Source organism: Astatotilapia calliptera, chromosome 18 (assembly GCF_964374335.1).
Source record: "Astatotilapia calliptera chromosome 18, fAstCal68.1, whole genome shotgun sequence".
NCBI lineage: Eukaryota > Metazoa > Chordata > Actinopteri > Cichliformes > Cichlidae > Astatotilapia > Astatotilapia calliptera.
In genome coordinates this window covers 24,433,977-24,460,317 of record NC_137439.1, presented here as the reverse complement: position 1 = coordinate 24,460,317, position 26,341 = coordinate 24,433,977, and the positions used below count along the sequence as shown (strand labels likewise).

Genomic DNA, 26,341 nt, shown 5'->3' with positions numbered 1-26,341 from the left:
CACTCCTGCTCCCCTCCCTCCTTCTCTCTCTCTCTCCGGCTTTGCTTGATCTCTCTTTCTCAAACACACACACAGACACACACACAGACACACACACAGACACTTACAAATACGTTGGAGGAAAACAGACAACAGGAAAGAGGGTCGAGGAGAGAGAGAGACAGAAGGTGGGGGGAAAAAAGCAAATGCTGAGAATTTCAGTCTGTGTGTCGAGCTCAGCCATTTCCTTGAATCATAATCTGATTTGTGGACTGTGAAGCCGGAGAGGGAGAGACAGAGGGGTGAGAGGAGCACCCATCTCTGCAACCCCCTCCTTCTGATCGCCTGAGCCATAGGGAAAAGCTTCTCACACACACACAGAGGCGAAAAGCAGCACACAGGGGCTAGGCCGCAAGTCATTAGTTCTTGGTGGACAAGCACTGACAAAAGGCTGGAGGGAGGCTGCACAGGCGCCTGGAGAGCGACCGCAGGAACTATGGAGGGCTGAGCACACGGACACCCTCTTGTACGCTCTCTTGTTTTTCTGGGTTTTCTCTGTGGAAGCAGGAAGCACAGAGGCTTGTGTCACAACTGAAGCTACAACAAGCTACAACAAGCAAGGAAGAGAGATCACTTCCTTGTGCCGGGGATCTGCTGGTGTGTATTTTGGAAGTGAGTGCAGGCAGTCCACGTCGCCAGGTCTGCTGCCACCGCTGCTGCTTTTGCAGCTGCCCCCAACATCGCTCTGAGGACCGCCGTGACCACCTGAAAATGTTGCAGCTGCTGCGTGGACATTAACTTGGTTTGCTCAGTGTGGAATGTCTCCATCACGGGTCACAATGCTACTGCTGCTGCTGAGAGGATTACAGCAGGGAGAGAAGAGTTGCCTGCCTTCTCAGGAAGATCTCTAGAGCGACGAGAGGATTTCTTTTTCAGCGAGGGGAGCCACAGACACCACATTACTGTTTGCTCTAAGGTAAGCTTGACATTTTCTCTCAAAGGACTCTACATACACAGAATAGCTGCTACTAGCAAGGGCAAATTCAGTGTTAGGGGTACTTTAAGAGGGGCGGTGAAATGGTCTCCAGGCATGTGCTGAGGCGAGCTATGCTGAGGTCCTTTTTCAGCCATTACTGTTGCTACAGAGACAGGGCTGTACGTGTGTGAGAGGACAAGAGCATGCAGAGCAGCGCGAGACGGGATTCTGCACCTCGTGCCGTTTGCTTGCAAATGATTTTGTGTTTTGCTCTAATTTTGGAGGGTGTGCGCTTAATGTGTGTTTCCTGTGTAAGGTTCCTCGGCTGAGACTATTTTCCTGGGCAGTGCTCGTTGCCCTTAACCATCTCAGGAACTGGTCTGAAGAAGAGGACGAAAACACCAGGCAAGGGCTACGAGCTGGATAAAGAGAGAGCGCAAGAGACACAAGACACTGAAATCTACATGCATGCAAAACTAAAAGTTGCCACACTGAGACTGTTTCCAGGTCATAGTGGAGTGGGAGGAGACTGATCGCTCTTGTTTTTATTTCGTTCTCCTGCCAAACACACTTCTACTCAAAGGCTTAAAGCCCCCTCCTTTTTTTTAACCCCCTCTCATTGACATCTGCCATCAACCCCAAGGATTGTTTTTCTTTCTGTTCTTTTGTATAATAACCCAGAGACTTCATAAACAACTGAGAGAGGGAGAGGTGGGGGAAAACACACGCACACACAGTCTGGACTTTTTGATATTTATGTTACCTTGACAGCAACCAGAAATCTTGGCTGCCTGTCCCATTTTCCTCTGCGGTGGTTCGGTAACCAAGCGATGGCCATGGTGAGTGGGGGCTGGGGAGATCCCAATGGGGGCACTAACGGGCTGGGGGACAAGGGCTACCTGAGGGGGGAGGAGGAAGACGGTTCTCCCCAGGCGGGAGGCAGCGACATGGAAGCCGGAGAAGATGACAAGGCCTGCGTGGTGGACTGCGTGGTGTGCGGGGATAAATCCAGCGGGAAACACTACGGAGTGTTCACCTGCGAGGGCTGCAAGAGCTTCTTCAAGAGGAGCGTCAGGCGCAACCTCAGCTACACCTGCAGGTGAGGCATTGTGGGTAATTGTTATTTTTTGATTTATTGATGGGCTGAGCTCGCACAGCGTTGAGAAACCCGCTTAATACAGGATCTGGAAGGTGAAAGAGGAAATGAGATTAGTTATCGTTAAAAATACGCCCATGTGGTTTTTTTTTTCTTTAAAAAAAAATTGTAGCCTAAATGAAATATTGAAAAAATAGTTGTTATTGACAAATATAAACTTCCTAAATGTAAGGACTCGCTGCATTTCTTTGTCTTGTTGTACTGGGTGTACTACTTTAAGTGCCACAAAACAAACTGCTTTCATGTGGGAAGAACATTTTCTCTATTATCTGTTTTTTTTCTGACTAAATTATTCCCCAAAAATAACAGAAACGTTACTAATCAAATCAGCTATTATTTGTAGCTAATATTTATTATATGTGTTCACTAGATCGCCATTACAATTTTGAAACTAGTGATTATTTTCATTTTTTTAAATCGATCTAAAAAACTCTCCGTGCTCTTCAGCTTGCATGCTTTGCCATGCCAAGCTATTCTCACTTCAGATTATTTCTGTTCACTTCTGATCAAAAAACTGTCTGAATCCATTAATTAATTACAATTATTTATTTATTTATTTATTTGCTGTTCATTTGACTTATTTAGCCCATGATAACATTTTAGCCAATTTTACTTGAATAATAATGAAAGCGTCTGTTGTGCACAGCACACAGCTACATACAGTTAAGCTACATGACTGAACCATGTAGCCATCAGCTCTCTGGGCGCCATCCTGTTGTGCGCAGCCTCGTGGAAAATCTAGTTTCATAATGCAATATTAATGTTGAGTAGCTCTGTTAAAAGGAAGTGCTGGCATCAGGCTGTTGACACTAATCTGCAAACAGCTTTTATGCTCATCAGATTTTTTGTTTGTTCTTTTTGAGAGGAAGATAATGGCTGCACATCAGAGCAGAGCAGCTTTTCCACTCGCTGTATGGGCTTTGTTCTTATATTTGTCATCATGTTTGGCCGCTTTTGATCACACGTCACACAAACTGACGCCCCGCAGTAGAGCTGACCGTTATTAACTGTATTACAGGACAGTGTGGTCGATGTATTTTAATACATGTAAATACAGTGTGTAAGAGGTGTGATGTGAGGCAAATGTTTATTAACTTTACACATCTGTAATGCTGCTCTGCTGCATGTGCTGCAGAATTGTTTGCGATGACATGAGGCCAACTTCATTTTTCCAGACAATCAAATATTTAATGACTTATTATTCATTAATTGACTTTTTTTGGCGGGTTTATTCTCAGATCAAATAGAGAGTGTCAGATCGACCAGCACCACAGGAACCAGTGCCAGTACTGTCGCCTGAAGAAGTGCTTCCGTGTTGGCATGCGCAAAGAAGGTAACTATCCTGTTCCCCAAATTATTTTACCATCCATTCACTTTATAAGAATAAGAAACACTGTGGCAAATGCTGTGATTGTAATTGCACAATAGTGGAAATAGTTCAGCTGAATGAATAAAAGAGGCTACTTTCAGCTGCTCTTGTATTTACAATGGGTCGCCACAGTGGGTAGCTCTGCTTATTTGATTTATATGTTGGATACCCTTCCCTACGTAAACCCCAAAGAACCGGGGATCTTCTGCTTGTTAGGCAAATGTGTAAACCACTACACTATAAAAAAGGGGGAATAAGTGACATTCAGCACTAAGCATCAGAGTCTTCTCGTTATTTCCGTCAGATACTTTTTTAAAATAAAGAATAAAAACCCATTAAAGTATAGTAGTATTTATCTGCTAGTGTGATCTTGCCTTTTCTGTGCTCTGTAGTGCAGAGAATGCCACACATGGTTCTCTAGGTCCTATCATGGCTTAGCAAGCCATGCGTGTCAGCTCAATGCCATGTACTAAGTGGCTTAATCTAGTGCCTGCGTAACAGTGAGTGAGAGGGATACAGGGCTAAGACACCTGCGTCCCAGAGGCTTAAACCTCTGGTTGAAGCTACAGAAATCCTCTGACTTGTTGGCTCAATCAAGAAGAATCCAATATGGGAACTTCACCCTAAGTGGAGGATCAGGCGAGGCCATCAGTAAATGTCCCTCTGACAGATACACAACAACAAACAAATAAATAAATAGTTGTATACAAACACATTTGTTAGGCTTTTTAAAACTGACATCAACATTTAGGAGATTCTAAGCACAGACATCCTCCCTCAGTGTCCCTTCAGTTGGTTTATTCCTTGCAATCACAGATCACAAAGTACGCTAACTACACACATTATGAGTCCCTATAGAAAACGAGAGAGATTCCCTTTGCTCCACTACCTTGACTGAGAGGTCAGAGGTCAGAGTCAGCTAGTGAGCCGCATTCCTACTGTATGTGTGAATTGGGCATATTGATCAAGGACGCTTGAAAAGGGCAGATGCTCATACCGGGAATTAATATCCCCAAATGGAGAGATCTCTACTGGTTTCTGCCCTGCTTTGAGCTGAGCTTGATTGTGCATGCTTTCAATGCTAGAGAATAGCTTCCTAATTGAGTCAGGCCTGGTAATCAGAAATGCACTGCTGGCTGAATTCAGTTTTAACTTTTCTTCTCTTTGGTCTTCTCAACCAAATCCCCTCCATCACCTCCCCTTGTCTTTTGCAATTTTCTATTCTGCCCTTTTCTTCTCCAAACCCTTTCCTTTCCTTTCCTTTCCTCTCCTCTCCTCCCCTTTGTCCCCCAACCAAAATACAGCAGTTCAACGCGGTCGCATCCCACCTCAGCCGAGCCTCAGCCCCTCCATCACACCCATAGGTGGCGCCAGTGGCCTTGGAGGCGGCGAGTTCTATAACAACAACAATGGAGGTAGTGGTGGTGGTCAGCCAGTGTCTGAACTTATTTCCCAGCTCCTGAGAGCCGAGCCTTACCCCAACAGTCGCTACGGACACCAGTACAACCAGCAGGCCGGTCCTGATAACGCTATGGGAATAGATAATATCTGTGAACTGGCTGCGCGGTTACTCTTCAGCACAGTGGAGTGGGCGAGGAACATCCCTTATTTCCCTGAGCTGCCTGTGTCCGACCAGGTTAGAGGATTATTTCTAATTAAACGCCACATATACAGTTTTGACTTTGAAAGACTCTTCCCTCTTTATCAGATTATATTGCAGGAACTGTAAAAGATAAGCAGAATGAACTGAGTAGACATTAAAGTGTTGAGGGGGGGTGTCACTGATTGAGACACTACTAAATCCTCAGGTGGCCCTGCTGAGACTGAGCTGGAGCGAGCTGTTCATCCTCAGCGCGGCGCAGTCTGCCCTGCCGCTCCACATGGCGCCCCTGTTGGCTGCAGCTGGTTTCCACTCCTCGCCCATGTCTGCGGAGCGCGTGGTGTCCTTCATGGATCAGGTGAGGGTGTTCCAGGACCAGGTGGACAAGCTGACCAGGCTACAGGTGGACTCTGCTGAGTACAGCTGTCTCAAGGCCATCGCGCTGTTCTCGCCAGGTGATTAGTGATTCGAGTGGCTAGTAAGAGCAGAAAACGTCTTGCTTGTTGACTTCACCTGCTGTCATTTAGCACAGCTAGATCAACAAAAGAATGGTACAAATCCTCACAGTTAGATGGTGCCTGGCAAACATCCAACAGCTTTATCTTGTAAAAAAGACCCTTCTTCTTCTTTCATGGAGAAAAAACACAAAGAACTGCTGGAAGACTAACAAGCCACTTAGTCCAAGGCATTCATCGAACAATTTACCTCCTATGGCACCATCTCCTGGCTTGTCATTGAAAATGCAGTAATGTTTTAAGTGCTTTGTAATTAGCAGCACCATTGATCAGCATGAGCCCTGAGCTTTTCCTGACTTAAGTCTTACATAAGTGTCTGCCTTAAAGACATAGTTTATAGCGACTGTCACCTCTAAAAGCGATCATTATTTAAAGTAAAACTTTTTTAAGTGAGGCTTATAAATCATTTTTTGGCCTGAGAGCATCCATAGATGAAGCACTCTGGTTTCACGTGTTTCCCTCTGGGAGGTTTTATTACATTATTTGCTGGGATTTCATCCTTCCTCTAGGCTCATCACGACTCTTTATGTAACCTGCCCACACTATTAAGTAACTGCCTCCTCCCTCCTCCCTCTTAGATGCCTGTGGTCTAACAGACCCAGTACACGTGGAGTCTCTGCAGGAGAAGGCTCAGGTGGCTCTGACAGAGTACGAGAGGATGCAGTACCCGAGTCAGCCTCAGCGCTTCGGCCGCCTCCTCCTGCGCCTGCCCGCCCTGCGTGCCGTTCCTGCCAGCCTCATCTCCCAGCTCTTTTTCATGCGCCTGATAGGAAAGACACCCATTGAGACGCTGATCCGGGACATGCAGCTCTCCGGAAACTCAATCAGCTGGCCGTATGTCCCAGGACAGTAGCTCCCTGACAGACGAGGTCTCCGTCTGGTAATAGTGACGACAAGGACCCACAGGAAACCTCCTGACTCATCACTATCCATCTGTGTGGTTATCAAACTGCAGCGCCAGCTGGCCATCATATGCACTGTACTGTAACCGCTCAATTCCCCCTCATGAACGAGCCCTCAGACTCCACATGGGCCTCCAGAAGAAGAGAGTAGAAGAATAGCATAGCCAGTGCCAAGCTGGAGCTGTCTTGTTGCCAGTGCTGTCGTTCTGGTGCCAGGTCCCAGGCCGGAGACCAGCTCCTCACGCTGGGCTCCGATATGGCCACCACAGCCAGTCATGTCACCACCCACATGTCATAGTGACTAAAGACTCTGCAGTTTCATGTAGAGGGCAGCAGCACCCCACTAGAAATACATTTAGAGAACAAAACTGTCCTGCCAACAAACATCGGAGGAGCAGTGTTTCCCACACCAGGCTCATTTTCCATGGCTCGCCATTTGTGATACAATGACCTTTTTAACCAAATAACTGACAACAGGATGATGAAGTATCACTATTATGGATCGATCTGTGCGCCTCACTGTTGAAGGGAAACTCTTACCTCAACAACGAGGAAGACACTAAGGAGCTCCTGAAAAGGAGCAGAAAGGAGATAAAACCAAGGAAAATTCACCAAAGTCTATCATATCATCCTACGAGATGGTCCTCACACCCAGAAAACGAGATGAACCGACTTGTGACTGCCTGACCATTGAGTAAACAGCGCATTTAAATTCATCCACAGGGCTCACTGGTGGTGTAGTTGAAGAAGATTTAAAAAAAAGGCATAGTAAGATGAGAGCGGACTAATACCTCACTAGACATCAGAATGCTTTAGTCTGATATTTCCTAAACACAAACCTCTGTAAATTTTGTTCACCAGAAACCGCCTTCTTTTTGACAACTGCCTTGTTTTTCAGTACAAATTTGAGACACCTGTGTAACACGAGTCTTAGATCCCCCAAATTGATTTTCAGTCGTTTTGACTCGCTGAATGTTCAGCGTTATTTTGATCAAACATCATTGTTATTATATATACATATATATAAATATATATTTGTTTTCTTTTTTCACATATGCACTGAGAAACGGCAGGCTGACGTCTAAATCCTACTTGAGTTTAGCTGTTTGAAACGATTCTAAAACAACAAGAATTAGCTTGACAAAAACAGCTCTAAGAGTAAATAATCGACACTACCAGTTAAATTCCAGTTTACGCTTCTGGAGATCACGATCTCCCGAAAACTGTATTGAAATATGTACATATATATATTGAGCCCGGCTTTTGTCTTTTCTGCATGTTCAACTGTTATTTTGGATCTCTGCTAAGTTGATACTGTTTTATTTTATGTAATTAAAGTTTCATTTAAACATTAAAGTATTTGCCTTCAATGGTAGCTCCTAAATGTTTCTTCTTTTTTTTTCCTACCTGTATTTACATGAAAATACCTCTGTCATCTGTTGAGATGTCAAGAAAGAAGCTGAATGCCATTACAACTAATACGACGTAGAGCTGTTCATGCTCTCATCTCTTAGCATCTTGAGTGTGTCTCTGCTGTTTGTGAATGATGTTGTAATTGATGAGGATCTGGTGAAAAGACTGCGCTTGCAGGATATTCAATGCCAAAAGATTATACGGTCTGTCGGGTTAGAAGAAGATGGGATTCCCCGGTCCACATGAATTTACCTCACATGGGTATTTCAAGAGGCGGGTTTACAAAATCAGGACTATTTTAGGTATTTTTAAGGAAATGATGAAAAACGCACTCCAAACTCAGCACGATTCAGCAGTTAGCAATTTAAGAAACCAGAGAGGAAGGGTGCAACTCCTGCTTCTTGATTTGCTGCTGGGCCATTTTGGAAGTTCTTTGCATATTCTTCCCTCAGTCTACAATTCACACAACCACGCCGTAGAGGCAGGGGAACAATATTGTTAATGTTTTCTTATCTTTGTGTTACTGAGTTCTTAAGATTTAAAATTTCATGTGTATGGCAACGCTATTAAAAGAATCAAACGATGACGATGTGTCTTTTGTTATGTTTTTTTTTTAACTTCTTGAATAATGTGTTGTAATTTCATCTGTATGAAAAATGCCAAATAAACACTGCAACATGTACTGCAAGTTTGCTGTTGAAAGTAGTTTTGTATGACAAAAACAGGAGTTTCACTTGCTTCTTTATTTACATTACGCTCGTCTTCCAGCGTATTCTTACATAGTTTGTCATATATTTAAATTAAATTACAACTGAAATTGAAATCTCATGCTTAAATATGACAGACATCGTGACAGACGTATGACAGCGCCGTGTTCCTATGCAGTTTAAAACCACACACAGAGTTGCTGTATGCTTACAGCTTCATGAACATTGATGTCAAAAACAGAAATGAGGTTCACTGGCTGTAGGACCAGTATTAGTGACACTAGCTGGGAAGTTCTGTGCAGCCAGTGAAGGAAAAGTCAGTAAATGCTGGATGAATTCTTGTCAGCACACCTTTCTGGACAGATGAATAATGTACACTAGCAGAAACCTTGGTCGTAGATTTTCACCAGACGTTTGATGTGGAAAAGTTTTTGCCGAAGTTCCTTACTCTGCTTCTTCTTTGCTTGATACTCAGGCGTCTAGAAAAAACAAAATTTAAACAAGTGTATATTTAACAAACTCAATATTGTCAATTGTAGTAGTGTTACAGTGCAGGAATGAGATAGCTAGTTTATCTTATAATCTGGACTGTAAAAAAGCTAACTGCATTTGTCTAATATATGAAAACATGTCATAGCTCCCCTTAAAGAGATTAAAAAGTATATAGCTGGCCACATTCTGCTTTCAGGTCCTTCTCTGGGTTCTACCCTCCCCTACTGCTAGTTCCTGATGTTCCTGCTTTTCATGTCACTGGTGCTGGTATGAGTCCTGCAGCCACTGCATGCTCTCCAGGGACTATAGAAGTTGACTAAAGTTGCCTTTCCTTAGCTTAGCTAGTTTTCATTTTTACTTTTTTGTAGGTTTCTTATGTGCCTAGCTGGTTTTTGCTTGTTAAACCCGACTGATTTATTGTGACCACAGGGAGCTTGTAGGGGAGAGTTGCCATATTCTTCTCATATTCCCCTTTTTCTCTTGTTTATCTTTGGTTGCTAGGGAGTCGAGCAGTAGGTCTGCTTTTCTGTTGAGTAGCTTCATCAGTCAATGGGTTTTTATTTCATTTTGGTTGCTGTGTTGGTTTTGTCTCTTCCTAAAATGAACTTCTGCTTCCTTTTATTCACAACCTGACAATAAATCTTTTCAAACCGACCCAAACAGCCTCCTCATGTTTCCCCATCTAGTATTATGTAATTCCCCTTACATCTAGGCCTATTTGGGGATGTAACATGGTCCCCCCAAAGCCCCCAAATTGGGCTGTTAAATCAGAGAACGATGAAATGGCATGTGGGAAGATTTCAGACAAGCAAAGATGGTGAAAAAGTCTTGCCAATTTTGTTTTTATTGATTTCCCTGGTGACTCTAATCCTGCATTTTTTCTGTTTGCGTGACCACTGAAAAAAAATTTAGAAAATACCCCTCAGCTCCCTTACTGCAAGACATCAGAAAAGTTTATGGGCTTAATCACCAGCTTCAAGCCCTACTGATTATAAAACAAAGGTCATTTTAAAGAAATGGTCCTCAGCAGAGTTAGAAAGAAGGAGCAACAACTTATGATAAACAAGTCATTAGCCGACTAGCATGCAGTGTCCCACTTTTTCACCAGCTGCGTTGATTTCAAAACGCTAAGATGACGTTGGAAGAAATGTTCGGTTTGACGCTTCACAACTGATCTTTAATTTAACCAATGAGTGATGACGCAGCAGGCATATCCATCTTTTATATTCAATCTATGATTTTAGGTTAGTGTATGTTTAATTTACTCAGTTTCTCTCTAAAGTGAAGAAACTGCAAACTTTACATTATGACATCACAGATCTTCTTATACTCACACTTTTAAGGCATTTCAGTTGGTTATACTCATCTGCCACACCCTAAAAAAAGAAAAAAGAAAGGTTTTGCTGACTTTATGCTGGGAAATGTCAAATACTTAAATACAAAAGCCACAACCATGACTGGCTGATATATTCTCCTGGCTTTTCCACTCTGTGCACCTTATTCCTGTTTTTCTCTACCTGGTACTTCATGGAGTCTTCTTCCAGTGCGTCCAACTCTCGGCTCAGCTTGTGCATCTTGTCGCTGATGTCATCCAGCTCGCTGCAGAGGATCTTATAGCGCGACAGATCTGAGTCAAAATCCTTCTTGTATCTTCTGCGCTGCTCATCTGAAGTTATCTCTGGGTACAGCCTGGAACAGCGTTAATACCAAGACATGAAATCATTGTTACATTAAAACTGTTATTGGGGCAATGGCAGATACTAATGAAAAGCTCCCCTTTGTATCTCCACCAGTATTAAATTAGCTGAACTCCCTTAGAGGCAACTGTGATCCTGACCACTTCTTTCTGATATTGCTGTATTTTACTCTAAAATATTATAAATACTGTGTCATTTCTTTATTAAAGATGTGACTGATTAGATAATTGTTCCTCCTCAGGGTATGATCTTTACTTAATCGTGGGTATAACCAAAGGGGATTTTTAAAAACTGATACCAGTGCTAATTTTTCTTGCTTAGTCGACATCTGCAGTGATATTCAGCATTTTTTTTATTTAATTCTATTCCTTCATAAAAAAAAATTAAGAGACTGTTAAAAGGAAGGAAATGCATCTAAACCAGCACGTAGACTCTTCATTTAGATGTAATGCATATTTTTAACATTATATGAGTAAAAACACATTTTTCTTGTTAAATAAAGAGACGTGTAGTTTTTATGATTTCAGGTTCAAGACTATATTTTGTATTTATTATTTAAACTACTCTGAACACCACTGAAGCTTCTTTTGCTTTGAGTAAATACTTTCTCACACACTGAACTCTCTGAGGTTGCAGCAACCTCAGGACATACCTGTAGAGGTAATCTGTGTGGTCCCGGTCCAGCCCGTTGCCGGTGTCTCCTGTGGTGTAACCAGTTTCATACTGCGACTCGATCATCACCTGAGCAGCAGGCATTGGCTCTCTGTCCTTTTTCCGTTCCTTCTTCACGTAATAAGGTGGAGACCTGATGCTGTCACTCTCATCTGAAGAGCTGCTGGGACAAACTTTGGCCCTGCAGTTTTGGTACAAAGGCTCAGCACCATGTGTCTTGCTCTTGTTTGCAGAGAAACTGTGGAAAATCAAGACTTAACTGAAGATCAGGAACAGGGAAACATAACTTATGTGTTTGACACTGTGACGAAAATGTGTCTCTTTTTGCTTTTTGTACTTCATACTTGTTTGGATTTGAAGCCAAACGTGTGTGTGTGTGTGTTTTTGTAATGTGACCTATTATTTGAACACAGGCCACACTGGAGAATCTGTGCGTCACAGACTCATTTGCTGCAAACATCACCCACCTGTTGGTTTTGTAATTTCCCTCACTGTGGATGCTGACTGCTCCATTGCCGTAGGAGACCGCGCTGTTCTCCGCCCTCAGGTCTGGCGCTGCTCTCTCTGACACAACAACAGTCGGTGCCTGCTGGGTGCTGCGCACTTCTCCAACATGATTCACCTAAGACAACATCCGGACCGTCAAATCATAATCTCCTTATTTACTTCCAGGACCTCTGGTTTGAATAACCTGAAGTCTTTATCTTGGTGTTTTCTGAGATAACGCCATATTTAACACGATGATATAAATAATATAATCCTCCAGAGTTGTGAGATGTATTTTTTTAAGCCGGAAAGAAATCCTTCGACTGACTCTGTCGCCTAAGTGGAGAAGTGCAGAACTGGAGGGTTCTCCAAACTGCTCAGAAACACTTGGCTGAAAGTCGGCATGTCCCTGCCAGACGCGTTCACATGTAGCCAGACTGATACAAGGGCAGACACAAACGCTAGCCTTGGCCTCAGCATGACTGTGTGACAGCTCTCATATCCATTCAGCCATTAAAGAGAGAGAAGCACTCCTCCAGGTTTTCAGGATGAGCTCCCCCTCACCTAAAATAATCTCTTCATTTCTTTCAGCAGCTAACAGAGGCGATTCATTCGAAGGACACACGCGCACAATACAATTTCCCGGTTCCATCTGATGTGAGATGCATTCCACCAGAGCGTTAACAGTGTGAGAGCGTGTGAACATCAATATCATCAGCAGCGCGCTGAAAAGGCTGAGACTGCGGCGAAGAGTCGCATGTGTTTATCAGACAGATATTTTAACACCTACAGTGTAACAGATGCTGCAACCACTGTCAAAAGAAAACATCCTTATAGGGTACGGAGAATATCAGACACTGGAACTGCATTACACCTCATTTGATCCACTGTCATATGCATCATTAATGAAGGCTTGTCTGACCTATTTCTGTAACAGGGTGCAGTCACACAGGATAAAGGTCTAGCGAGCTGATGTTTGAAAAATGCAGTCAGTGAAATAGATCTTATGAATGTCAGGGTTGCAAGTCAATCCCCCATGTGAGGGTGTGTGGGTGTGTGGGTGGGGAGCACCTAGAGGAAAGCTACAAGGAATTTGATCCACTGCGGCAGACAGGTGCACATTCAGCTGTTATTGTTAAATCCAGACATCGGGATTATTATTAGTAATGGTTCTGATTACTACCTAAATCTGCAGATATTTCTAATTAAATGATTGTGCTGTCTATAAAGGGCTGCCAACTATTAGAATTTAGAAATTTACCCAGGAAAGCTGTTTTTAATGATTGCTTTGACTCACTATTATGGTAATTTGTAAGCCATAGAATCTGCGACATTATGTAAACGCTCATCACAATAAAATCTCTCTGTAACCTTGAGATATTTTTCCTTTGGAGGAGGTCTTGTCATCTGTTCGACTCTGGGGTAACTCCTGATGCTGATAAAAAAAAGCCCCATTAATTACGTTTTTTTTTTAATTCAACATAAGCAACGCACAGTTTTCAGATATCATAACGCATTTTCTTTTAATCTACTTTTCCTATATTCCCTCAATTATCTCCCTTTTCCAGTCATGTAGCACAAAACCGGGGGAAATTACGTCTTAGCCAGGAGTCTAATCTGCAGCAGTGTGTAGCAGCCCCTTCACAGACTGAATCATTTAGTGCCACCACACTCTGTAGGGATTCACACAGCAACACAGAGGCAACTCAACCCTTTTTATTCATTATACATGCCACATACATTATATATGCCTCCCTGCAAGGCAAGCATCTTCAGTGCGAAACAAGAGTGCCCCAGAATAGGGCCTGCCTCTTGATGAAGCAACTTGGTACATGCTTTGCGCTGATAGGAAGAATGTAGGCCAAGACTTCACTGAACTTACTGAATACGTTGCTTCCCTTGCCCTAATGAGTCACGGTGGGCCTGATACGTTCATGTCACATGGCTACTTTAATGGATTAATTGCTGCTAAACATCGCATCAGGCTACTGCGAAATAAAAAGAGCACATAGCGTCAAAGCAGCAGGAATAGCTGGTAAATGCTGGACCGCTGATGCTCTCTGAGAAAAGCTCTCAAACCAATTTTTCTTTTCCTCTCATTGACACATGCGTCAATAAAACCACAAAAGAACTAATTCTTTAAATTCCTCAAACCCCACATCCTTGCTGAGGTCATAATCTGAGATGAAGCATACCTGCATCTCTGAGAAATGCAAAGAAGGCAGATTGGACAGTATGTGCAGTATGTTCCCATTAATAAACGTGCTGTGGAGGATGTTTATTAGTGACATGACAATGAGCCAAATTGCACCTCAACGTTCTGTGAGCTTTGTAGCAGACCAAGTGGCAAAGTGATGGAGTTGTGCATCAGATGGCATGGTCATTCCAACAGCCTGACCTAAACCCATCATGGTTGGGATGCAGAGGGAGGAAATCAGTCAAGAAATGCTTATCGCAGCTGGCAGCTCCTGCAAGACTGCTGGAAACAATTTTTATGATAACTTAAGGAAGTCGCTTGTCAGAATGAACAGCGCTCAAACCTGTTATCAAAGCAAAGGAGGTTATTTGAGGAATGCTTTGTTCACATTTTTTGCTCCGCACATTCAGTAAAGGTCAGAAGTTTACATGCTCTCATCACGGGCTTGAACGTTATGGTAATTTGGGGCTATTTTTTTGAACTGTCCTTTTTGCATGGTGAAATAATTATACAGCATTCATCTTTAATGGCTTTAAAAAGAAACAACAAGAAGTGGGTGCACGAGTTTGAATTTATTTTGGATTTTCTCTAATTCCCATACAGGCTGATGGGCAACTTGCTGAGGGACATTTAATCAAATGTTTGTGAGAGTGAGTGTCAATTAAAAGCCCCAAATTACCACGACTGTAAACTGTAATTCTGTTATTTAAATTTTTTGATGTCTTCAGGACTGTTCTACTATACTGTCATGTATGAAAATAATGAAAAACCATTAAATGTGTACAAATTGGTACTATAGTTCAAGCACATGTTTTTTCTGTGGGTAAAATCTTGACCGATGGAACAAAGTGGTGCTGCATGTTAGTCAAGAGCTTCTATTTCTGTCTGTCTCTTTTATCTGTCTCAGCTTTAAGTAGATTTTTTGGTTTCTAAGTCATAATTTATGTAATGTAAATTTAAACAAAAATAAATGTGACAGAAACAACATAGAAATAATGTTTGTAATCTGCATCATATTCACAGCAAAGCACATATCTTATCCCATTGATAAAATCTAAGAAGTCAACCTGCTGTTCAGGGTCATTTCTTTAGATGGATATTGTACTGGTTTCTGTGGGTTTTGGCTGATTATGTGGAGAATAATATCAATTAAAAAATTACTGAACGAGGTGCCGACACCTTTGCTACGTGAGGTTCATTTATTGCCGTCTTTGTTGCTGTATGGTGTAATATATTATGTCATATGTTGTAAATCTGTGAGGTTTGGAACAAAACAACTTAATTTTATTTAGGGACAACTAGTTAAAAAAATATGTTTACCACAAATTCTTCTGGTTCTAAATGAATCGGTCTGAGACTGTGTGCAAAGTGAAACTTAAAACCTGGCTCTTAACCATAAAGTGAGTTACTTTATGAGCTTCCTGATCAGTTTCATGTCACTAAAAGCTAAAACCTGGACCTTGTAATGCTGTCTGACTGTCATTGTTAAATGGTTTCTATGTGCCTGTTATCACTAGTCTGGTTAATCATCAGTCAGAGTGAAACCTGGGAGTGTCAAGGATAAACACCAGTATTCTTTGATTCAACATCGACAGGTATTGTGACTTTGTGACACTCATTTTTCACTGTCAATGCATGAAAACCTCAACAGATTGTTTATATAAATGCTGGGAATTCATTGGTGCTGGTATCTGAAAAAAAGCAATTGTGACTGTTTAGGAAGTGATGTCACTGTAAAAAATGAAGTTATACAAAAATAAGTCAACATCTTTTTGTTAATTCACTTTTTTTTATCCTCAGCTGATAAACATCAGTTCCCCATTTATATGCTGTTTCAAAAATTATAATGAGACTTTACTCACCCAGTCCTGTATATCCTGCCCCTCCGATGGCCTGGCCACGGCCTCATCCCAATGGATGTTAGCTTTTCCATGGCGCCAAATCTTGCTGCGGGTTTTGTAGGCGAAGTAAGCAGAAAACGATAAAGCCACCACCACCAGAAGACCCAACACAAACGCCACTGCCTGAGGAAAGAGTGAACTTTGGATGGATGGATGGATGGATGGATGGATGGATGGATGGATGGATAGATAGATAGATAGATAGATAGATAGATAGATAGATAGATAGATAGATAGATAGATAGATAGATAGATAGATAGATAGATAGATAGATAGATAGATAGATAGATAGATAGATAGATAGATAGATACTTCCTGCTAACCTCCTCGGGGTCCATGTAGCAGTAGTGTTGCAGGTATTGATTGAACAGAGGAAACCCCCCAGGAAAACCGGCCCCCACGCTGCCACTGAGGCTAGGGCTGCCCTGGATGTTCTGACACATCATGAGCATGGGGTTGTACAGCATGCTCTGCGAGCTCTGAGACATCGGGTTCACACCAATAACAAAGATGATGTCAATGATGCCCTAGACGACAAACCGAAAGCAAATTTAATCATAATAAATAAGTGATTTGCCAATGCCACAGATTAAAAACACAGAAGTCTCATGTAGTTTCTACTTACACTAAAAAGTTGGCTCAAACGTTTAATTTAGCATCATTTCTGAACACAAAAGGCTGCAATTCAGTTTCAGGTCAAAATTGACTGATCAGAAGAGGATCCCACTGATCAGCCCACAGAGAACACAGAACCACTGTACTGTGTTCCTCCTCTGAGTGGGGTCCTTCTGCATGGAGTCAGCATGTTATCCTGTATCTGTGCGGGTTCTCTTTGGCTACTCTGGCTTCTTCCTACTATTTAAAGATATGCAGCATGTTAGGTTAGCTGGTGATTTTAATCTAGCCGAAGGTGTGCAAGTCAATTAAATGGTTGTCTGTTTCTCATATGCTGTCCCTGCGATAGACTGGTGACCTGTCCAGGGTGTATCCTGTTAGGACAACTGCTTTTGAAAAGCAGAAGAAGAATGAATGGATGGATGGATGAATGGATGGGTGATGAGTGCTGATCGAAGGGATTTGATGAAAATGAACAACTGAATATATTTGTGACTTGCTTTGTTTGTTGGGTGAGACAGACTCACCTGAAGGACAGCTAAGATGATATCACAGATGAACACAGTGAGGTAAAACCTGCATGTCCGTATGCTCCGTGACCGTGAGAAACTTGCCACCAAGAACCCCAGTGACACCAGGAAGTTGATGGCACCCATGGAAATCATCGCTGCCTTGGCAGACTGAGGCGTCATGTAGGAGCCGCCATAGCCGTAGCTACCTCCATAATATCCTGACCCCAACCCTCCAACACTTCCAGCATCAACAACACCATATCCCCCATACCCAAATCTGTTCATGTCCCACACCAAAGTTGACGCTACTAAGGCGAAGATGAGGAAACACATGAGCACCGTGGCTCCTTGGAAGGTCTTGACAAAACCAGGAGGTGAGAACCAGCGGTAGAAGTGTTGAGGCTTCCCCTCCATGTAGTAAGACTCTGGTGGGACATCGTAGGTATAGGGGGCATTCTGGCTTCGAGGGGATTGGACACTCCTTGGGGGATACAAGCTGTGGGAGGTAGTGCTGTAGGGTGGGCTGTACACAGGGGGGCTATCATAGTACCGAGGCTCATACATGGTTTACTGGATAATGCTCCAATTTCACCTGGAAGAGGGGTGAAAATGAGACAGAATTAATGCAAGGGTAAATGACTTGAGCCTATATAGATATCAGCACTATAACATAATGCATTTAATAGGAGATTTTATTACGCTAAGTATTTTAATTCAATTTTTTATAGTGTAAATTCTTCAGTGGGATGTTTTGATGAGCAAAATGACTTTCAAAATCTAAAAGATGAATTCACTTCCAACGCATTTTCCCTGTCCCTTTAAGCCCTAATTAAGTGTAGCTACGTTTTAGTTATAAGCACCTTTTTCAGCTCACCAGCATGCAGCACTCTCACCTCAGCCCGTCCCTGAACCCTTTCTAGTGTAGCTGACCCACACTTCATCACTCCAATGAGCTCAAACCCAGCACGCTTCAATTATTCAGACACACAGCAGATAAGAGGTGAGCAGCCATGCGTGGTGTTTTCAGCAGTGGAGAGCCACAGACATAGCCCCTGTTCTGCATGTTACCTGTGAGCACCTGCTGATTGTCAGCACCACTTAGGGAGGGGTGAAGATACAACTTAAACCCCCCAAATTTAACTTTTTCTGTTTGATTTAAACCCGTGAAATAACGAACTCGTGTACTCCTCTGTTACTGCAACTGTGTGCTAATTGTACATAACTGAACATCTCTACATTAAAAGAGGCTCATTCCACTTCAGCCCAGAAAAAAACACTTCTGTCCACTGTCATAACGTGTTTAAAATATGAGCATTTTACTTGGTCGTAAAATATTTTAAACTCATTTGTTAATGCTCGGAGGTTTTCTTTTAATCAATCAGCATCATCAGCGAGGTTAGACGGTCAATAATAATTAAGAAAATTCTCTTTAAATGTAAAAAACTTCAGAGAGGAATCAACAAGGACATATGAGTTACGCAACTTACCCAAGCGCCGTGAAAAACTCATAAACTTTACACCGATCCAGGTTCAGCTGCTTAAACCGCGTCGTTCATGACTCCTGGCCACCACCACACCGTCCGCTTTATATCCCATCAACGATCGTTAACTTCGCCTTTATTTTACTGGATGGATAGTTTCTCCTAACAAAACAATGAAAGTTTCGAAAGCTTCACCCACACTCTCCGGAGCTACCGAGCGTCTCAGCAGGGGCACCGTTCACCCGCTAACGACCTGCTTCACCCACGTGCTCGTGACAGTTTATACCCAGGCTCCTGCTACATTCAAATTGCAGTTTACAACCTCCAACCTAAGTATAACCTACTGATATTCAGCCCAGTCCACGCATTAGACCGAAACCTTTTTGACAAATCTTTTGATAAATTCTAATATAATTGTAAAAGTACAATTCATGTGATCTATGATTCAAACTTTATACAATGCAGAGTGATACTTAACTACTAAATCATAACAATAAGTGCATAACTGCTTTTCCCAGACAGGCTGGTCTAAGTATTTCAGACCTTCAAAACCTTGAAGGTGATTGGTTACAGCAGCAGAAGACCACACCGGGTGCCATTGCTGTCAGCTAAAAACAGGAAACTCAAATCATCTCAAACCGATTTCTTGAACATAGCATTACGTTGGCTATACTCAAATGGCCTCTACAGTCACCAGATCTCAATCCAGCAGAGCAGCTTTGGGATGTGTAGAGTAACATCACAGATGTGCAGCTTCCAAATCTGCAGCAAATATGTGATGGTGATGTCAATATGGACCAAAATGTCAGAGGAATGTTTCAAGCACCTTGTTGAATCTATGCTAATTAACTATTAAGGCAGGCCTTAAGTCCAAAGTAGTTGAGTCTGGTACAACTAATAACTTGTGTAACTAATAACATGGCCAGTGACTATAAATCTGTTCTAATGGGTGTATATGACAAGAGAAAGGATCAACAGGTGGTTTTATTTGTTGTTTGGTTTGTTGTTCTTGTTGTTGTTGTTGTCTTAATAGAAATACCACAGCGGCGGATTTCATAGATAATATCTCTACATTGTGTATTCTATGAGTGCCTGTGGCAGAGTCTACTGAGAACAAGAATAATATTTCTGAGCCGAGTTACTTTACAATACAATTTGGAGAAATTATGCTGCATTTTCCTATTTAACATTTTAAATCAGAGAAACTATGAAATCTCCAAAATATATTAAAATCATTAGATTAAAAATTATTGCCAGTTTCCAAGTTCTGTTAATTTGGCACCTGCAGTTTTTTAACTGAGAACTTGCTTTCGCTGTGATGCCCAAAGAAGAAAAGTGAAAAGTAAAGAAATAACAGCATAAAATTAATATAGTTGTAAAAAAATATTACAGAAAGATATATAACAATCCTTTAACTTTATTTTATTTCTACATCAAGCATGTGAACGTTGCTCGGCCTTCACAGAAATGACAAGAAAGTATTTAGAAACACAAAACCGTCAAGTCAAAGCTCTACAGAAGAAGCATCTCTTATAATGTTGTAGCCCAAGGAATATAATCATGTCACAAACCAGAATTTGTGTAAACATTGATCTAATTGTACATGAAAATACAATGATGCGCAACAATCAGACTTTTCCAGAAGGAAGAATGTTGTCTGTCACACAAAGAAGCAGACATTTTAAAAAGCGTTTTTATTTCATCAGTTCATCAGTTGCTGTGGACACTTGTTTCTGATCTTCTTCATGTCTGACCATCTGCCATGGTCTCCTGGTCATAATCACGGATTCTGTTTTTAATGTGGCTCAATTTGGCTTTCAAGTAGTCACAGCGTTCCTTTTTCTCTAGGAAAGTAGGGTCCTGCGAAACATGCACACAACAGTCTGCTGATTAATGCCTGAAAGCTCTATTTCCAACCTTTCTTACTGATTCATTCTGTAATTGATCTGTGTTAAACATGATTTTTCAGAATTATTTGCATCAGTAGACAATTACCGAATAAAAGCTACTATTACCTGGGCAGAACACAGAACTCTAATACCTCTATGGTTAAATTTGAAAATTGCTACGATTGATTTCAGAGTGAGCAGCTGTAGAAATCGCGGTTTATACTGTCATTAAAAAAACAGAAAAAAAGGTTAAAAAAAATTGTCACTTACATTCCTTTTCTGGTGATACTTCTTTACAATACTTTGAATCCTGCGTTGGTCCTATATGAATAACAAAGTAATTAATTCCCATATAAAAAAGGAAAACCGATGGGAGGTCGGTATGAATCTCACCTCTTTGCTACTTGTCTCTCGGGGGAGTCGCTCCATCATGAGATCCAGCTCTCTGAACTTACTCAGAGTAGCACTGATGTCTCTGTGAAGGTCTTTGTATTCCTGATACTGATCATTGAAAACTGCTTTGTACTTTTCCCTTTCCTCCACACAGCTGATCTCTGGATACTTGCTACAGAAAGGAGACACACAGTAAAACTGATTCTCTGTATGTTTCGAACTAATGGTGTGATTCAACTTATAAATGTTAACTTACATGATGTAGTCTGCAATGATGTGCACTTTGGGGTTCAGATTGACTGGATTCTTTTGGACGTCATGTAGAAGATTATCCCGATTGTTATAATCTTTACTCAGCGCTTTGTCAGCTTCATCATCCCTGAATGATATGCGTTTTGTTGTTACCGGTTTGAGTGGGATGGACTGTTGAAACTCCTCCTGAGGCTGAAGGTAAAAGAAAAACATCATTTGGCAAATACAAAACAAATGAACAAGATGTTCACAACACTATACTGGCATGTGCCATCATTACATGAAGGCTTTTATTTTGAAAAATACAGCTGCATTTCTTTAATGGAACTATTATGTTCACATCTGGCTTCTCATCCTTTCTTATTTTACATTACTATACATATTATCCCAACACACCATTACAGAAAACTATAGAGACATGTTTACTGCACAGGTTATGTGGCGATCTGCACTCACAGTAATATGGTTGTTTTGTTAGCCTACAGTGGCCCAGATGTTGTTGTCAACAGCTGGAAAGGCCATACATTGAAAACTAATTTGCTTCATTCTTGTTTTATGCTTCAAATATTTGCTGTGGGTTACTCATGGGATATATTTTGCTAAACCTCCAATCATCTGTGTATCTGATATTTCTATTTAGCTCTATCAAACCTGCAACGTCACAGAGCAGGCAGCCCTCTTAGACCTGTTTATTTGCCAGTGGGGAAATGATACGGTCATGGGAGCAGTGCTGATGTTATTTTATCATTATCAGTATTGTTACTGGAACAAAGTAGCTGTCACGATCCTGGGTCTTTTGACCCAGCGTTTTGAGTTTTAGTTTATTTTAATGTTTATAGTGTATGTTTAAAGTTCATTAGGTTGGCGAAGTTCATTTGTTTATTAGATTCCCTTTGTGTTTTGTACCCTTGTATTTAAGTTTCCCTCTAACTTCATGTGTTTCATGCTGCGTGTCTTTTGTTGTCAAGTTTGTATTGTCATGTCTGCGTCTCATGTTTCCTGTTTTATTTTGAAGGTCTATGTCAGTATAGTCAGCTTTGCTTCCTGGTTATGTCAGATTAGTGTCAGCTGTTTCCCCATGTGTTTCCACTTCCCCTAATCACCCTTGTGTCTGTTTAGTTTGTGTGTTCTGTTCATTTATTGTCAGGTCGTCTGTTGTTCCACATCATGTTTCCAGGATTTTTCCATGTTCAAGGTTTTGGTCTTTGTTTTTTGTTCAGCAGTTAATTTTCCCAGTTTAGTTCTAGTTTTTTTTCCCTGTGTGCCTCTGCCTTTTGTTTTTGTACTTTTTTTTTAATTTTTAAATCAGCCATATTAAACGACTTGCTTTTTGTTAATATTCAAGTTTTGGGTCCTTTTTGTCAGTCCACACCGTCTGCCTCTGCCAGACTGTGACAGTAGTTGCCCTTGTGCCAAAGATGCAGGTGATAGCTACATTTGCAGGTGCAACTCTGTTCTTTAAAATTCTAAAATACTGCCACACAAGAAATGAGCTAAATATTAACCAACTTTAACAGAAAAAACTGTAATGATGAGCAATTTAAAGGTGGGTTTCCACTATATTAGCCTTTCACAGAGAATTTAACTGTACTGTATTCATGAGGATACCTTCATATATGCAGCTTTGAAATGTATTTCAGTCAGTCTTCAGATTTAGAAGACCTGACCTTGTATTTCATATTTGTTTACAGAGGAGTAAAAATCTGTACCTGGTTCTCAAAATACTGCCTCTCTCTACGTGCAGCTTCATGCCTCCACATCTTCAGACATACCAGGAAGCTTCCTAGATACAGGGCCATGTTGATGAAGATGAAAGCTGTTCCTGCCATCTGGCCACCATCAACCCGACACAGATTTGCGACGATGGGGTTAATACCTATTGTTGTGTAGCATAGCCCCCCGCGATTCAAGTCGTTCAAGTAAACTATCCCTGCTGCCATGTAGAACAGGAAAAGAGCCACGTTGATGAAGGCCTCTGTCAGGGGCCACCACGAGGAGTCGAGAAGTATAGTGCGATAGTACATTGTCATTCCCACCACCAGGAGACACAGAGTAAGGATCCATGAGATTCCAGCTACAGCTAGAATGAAAGGAGTCATAGGACCTCTGTAGCTGTACCCAGACAGGCCCATCCCATTGTTGTATACACCATTATAGAGTCCGTAGCTGTTGGACCATTCACTGTCTTTCTGAATGTAAGCAATGACACACGCAAAAACCATTCCTCCAAATAGGAGCTGAAGTCCAGCTAGAAGCCTGAGCAATCCCGGCCATGATTTCAAATAAGAGTACTTCTGCTTGTAGACCTCCACCTTCTCAGCGTAATACTCTGCAGGGTGGATGCTGGACAGTAGTGACTCCTCTACTGGGACGTGACCAAAGAGACCGTCAGTGGGACTCTCTCTTATCAAAGGCTTATGTGAGCTGTGACTGGAGCTTCCCAGAGATTCATTCCAGTTCCGACGCTCCACCAAGGGACTTACAGGGGGGCTCACTCTGGTCCCATTGGGTAGGATCTGGATACCAGTTGTGCTGGCTTCAGAGTCGCTTTCTTTTGTCCATTTTTTGCCCCATGACTGAGGGATGAGGGATTTCAATCTGTCTTTCAGGCTTCCTTTTTTTTCCTTCTCTTGCTCAGCATAAGGTGGAGAACTGGATGTGCGACCTGTGGAGGTCGCATCATCCTCACCATCATCGGTGATATTATCCGGTGTGTGAGTAACCCATACAGCAACTGGTGGATCTTTAATGGTGGAGGACCCGACCACACCCTCCTGGTCTTGTTTCTTGAATGATTTCATGCTGTGGGCTGATTTTGGGAATTCATTGGAAAAATCGCAGAATCTTTACCACGGCAAGACAAAGAGAAGCTGTGGGAAAGAGAAAGAATAGTAGCATTCTACAAATAACATTCAAACATCTGTATATCAGTTTATTAGGGTAAAAATGAAGCTATATATGTGTATACATACACATATATCTATACACATATATGTGTATGTATATATCTATCTATAGATAGATATATAATCATTTGTGGGTTTCTACTACTGAATTAAAATTTACAGGATATAGTTAAAAATAAAAACCTTCCCGATAAACACAAATGTCAGATTCTTATACAGTGAGGTATCTTGTGCATAGACCTCCTCAACCAGTTGCAAATATATGGTGACACAATATCTCTATATTGAATGGAAAATGAAGGAAAACCTCAATTCAAGATTTCTAAAAGACAGTTGTGTTAGTGGAAAGCCATTAGTCACACCATGTCAAACAGCATGACACATACACCACAAACTGCTGGAATACAGCAACTCCAAAAAAGACCCCAACATGACTCCAGTACTGCTTGGGCTTTGCTAATTACAGAGGACTTGTGTGAGTTGTGACTCACACAATGCCGCGGCTCCGTGTACTTCACTACTGTCGTGATACTATCGCTGAATTTTAAAAAACGGGACACCTGATTCTACATTTGTTTTTCAAATGTCAAATCCAACAGCTTACCTTGACCCCAACTCTCTGGTAACGTAGAGATGGCACTATCTCATAGGATTTTTGAGCCGCAACTGTCCAGCAGGCCCACACAGTTCACTCTCTTCAATCTCTCGGGTGACTCACTCCTGGTTTAGCACACACAGGGAGATTGGCTAATGTGTGTGGACAAAAGAGGTGGTACTAAAAGCTTAAACATTAAACCTGAACCGCCCCTGCGCTGGTGCTGACTGGCACTGCTAGGTTAATCTGTGGGAGAGAGAGTGGCTGAAACTGTTGACATTCATGGAGTGCATGATGTTGGCGCTTTGCTGATAAAAATAGGTTAAAAGAGTGGGGAAAAAAGTACACAATCTAGTAATTAATACTGGATCAGGGACTCCTGGGTACACACAAAAGTTCATCTCGTCAGCAGTTCTTAAAGCATTACGCATATCACTTAAGACTATCAGCAACAGGAGTTTGTCCATGAGATTTCACTTTTCTTTTTAGAGTTGAGAAAGTGTTTGATAAGCGACCCATATTATCAATTACATCTCGTATCTTGCATTGGTATAATACTGCTTTATCATCCCATCATTTATGAATTATTCATTCTCATCTCAGCTGTGACTTTGTGTTAGACTGGGAGCTGGGTATTTGGCACTAGAGGGCAGCAGGCTCCCATGCTTCTCCTGCTCTGAGTTTGGTTTGTCTCTTTATCCCATTTAATGTGGCTATCTTTCCCAGTTACCTTTTCAGTGTTGCACTGAGTGTATTCAGACGTGGCCCTGTGAATAATGGCTACAATCTGCGTTTTAAGATTAGTCATGTCCTCTGAGCTAAATTCATAAAATACATTTAGTTGTAGATGAAACTGCAGGCTTTGATGATGACGTCTCTAAAGTGTTACTGGAACACTTCCCATAAGCGATGACATTGTGATACATGTCTTTTTATGTATCATTTAACCCTCCACAGCTGATTCCAGGAATCATTCCTGCTGTATAGCGTGGCATCACTCGGTGCCAGCGATTGTTCCAAAACAGATTTTCATGTAGAGAAAGCTCGGGGCAAGGACATCTGTAGTCCACCACCCCTCCCCACCTACAGAAAACACGCACGCACACACAAAGCAGTACTCATATCCTATACAGTACAATGATCTTATAATTTGAACAACTCTATCAAGTGCATAGGGAGTTGGTGGACCTCCGGTAGCCCTGGGCGTTGGGCTAAACCTCATTTGGGATTACCATAGTTGTCCACTGTTGCAACACAGGCACCTACTCAACTGCATATAATATGGAGGACAATGCAAAAGCATGTTTAAATATATTATTATATGAGGTAATACTGCTAGCTTAGTACAGTGCCTCTCGGTTTGGAAACTGAAAAAGGTACATGCCTCACACTCAGGCAGAATTTTACTGATCTAAATATAAGCATAATGGCATCACCATCATCAAATGGTACAAAATTGAATATTTTTCAACTTCCACTTTATGATTTTTTTTTAAACTAAGTGCTTAATTCTATGACAACCTAAATACCTGCTTGGTCTTTGCTGTCAAGAGAGCAGGTAGCAAAGGTTTAATGAGTCAGCTGTTTGATATGAATAACCTGTCATTACCGGCCACACCATTACCACTGGCTTTG

The 26,341-nt window shown here is 41.7% G+C and overlaps 2 protein-coding genes across 3 annotated transcripts; one reads left to right on the top strand and one right to left on the bottom strand.

Annotated features, from left to right (window-relative positions):
* Positions 1–8,598, top strand: nr2f6a (nuclear receptor subfamily 2, group F, member 6a). 2 transcript variants are annotated; one of them, XM_026149628.2, is made up of 6 exons: positions 1–955; positions 1,272–2,054; positions 3,350–3,444; positions 4,788–5,116; positions 5,289–5,535; positions 6,174–8,598. In XM_026149628.2, the coding sequence occupies exons 2-6, from the start codon at positions 1,786–1,788 to the stop codon at positions 6,446–6,448; spliced, it is 1,215 nt and encodes a 404-aa protein (XP_026005413.1). In that variant the 5' UTR covers positions 1–955; positions 1,272–1,785; the 3' UTR covers positions 6,449–8,598. The 2 variants fall into 2 exon arrangements, with proteins under 2 accessions (XP_026005413.1, XP_026005412.1); XM_026149627.2 differs by having other exon boundaries at positions 4,785–5,116.
* On the bottom strand, positions 8,294–24,911 carry ocln1 (occludin1). The gene is made up of 14 exons (XM_080292800.1): positions 24,716–24,911; positions 22,915–24,075; positions 21,210–21,397; positions 20,954–21,125; positions 20,831–20,881; positions 20,419–20,531; positions 17,206–17,755; positions 16,387–16,590; positions 16,024–16,185; positions 11,946–12,100; positions 11,459–11,716; positions 10,627–10,798; positions 10,444–10,485; positions 8,294–9,096 (listed from the first exon to the last, which is right to left on the bottom strand). The coding sequence occupies exons 2-14, from the start codon at positions 24,004–24,006 to the stop codon at positions 8,995–8,997; spliced, it is 3,261 nt and encodes a 1,086-aa protein (XP_080148926.1). The 5' UTR covers positions 24,007–24,075; positions 24,716–24,911; the 3' UTR covers positions 8,294–8,994.
* Positions 24,912–26,341: the final 1,430 nt, after the last annotated feature.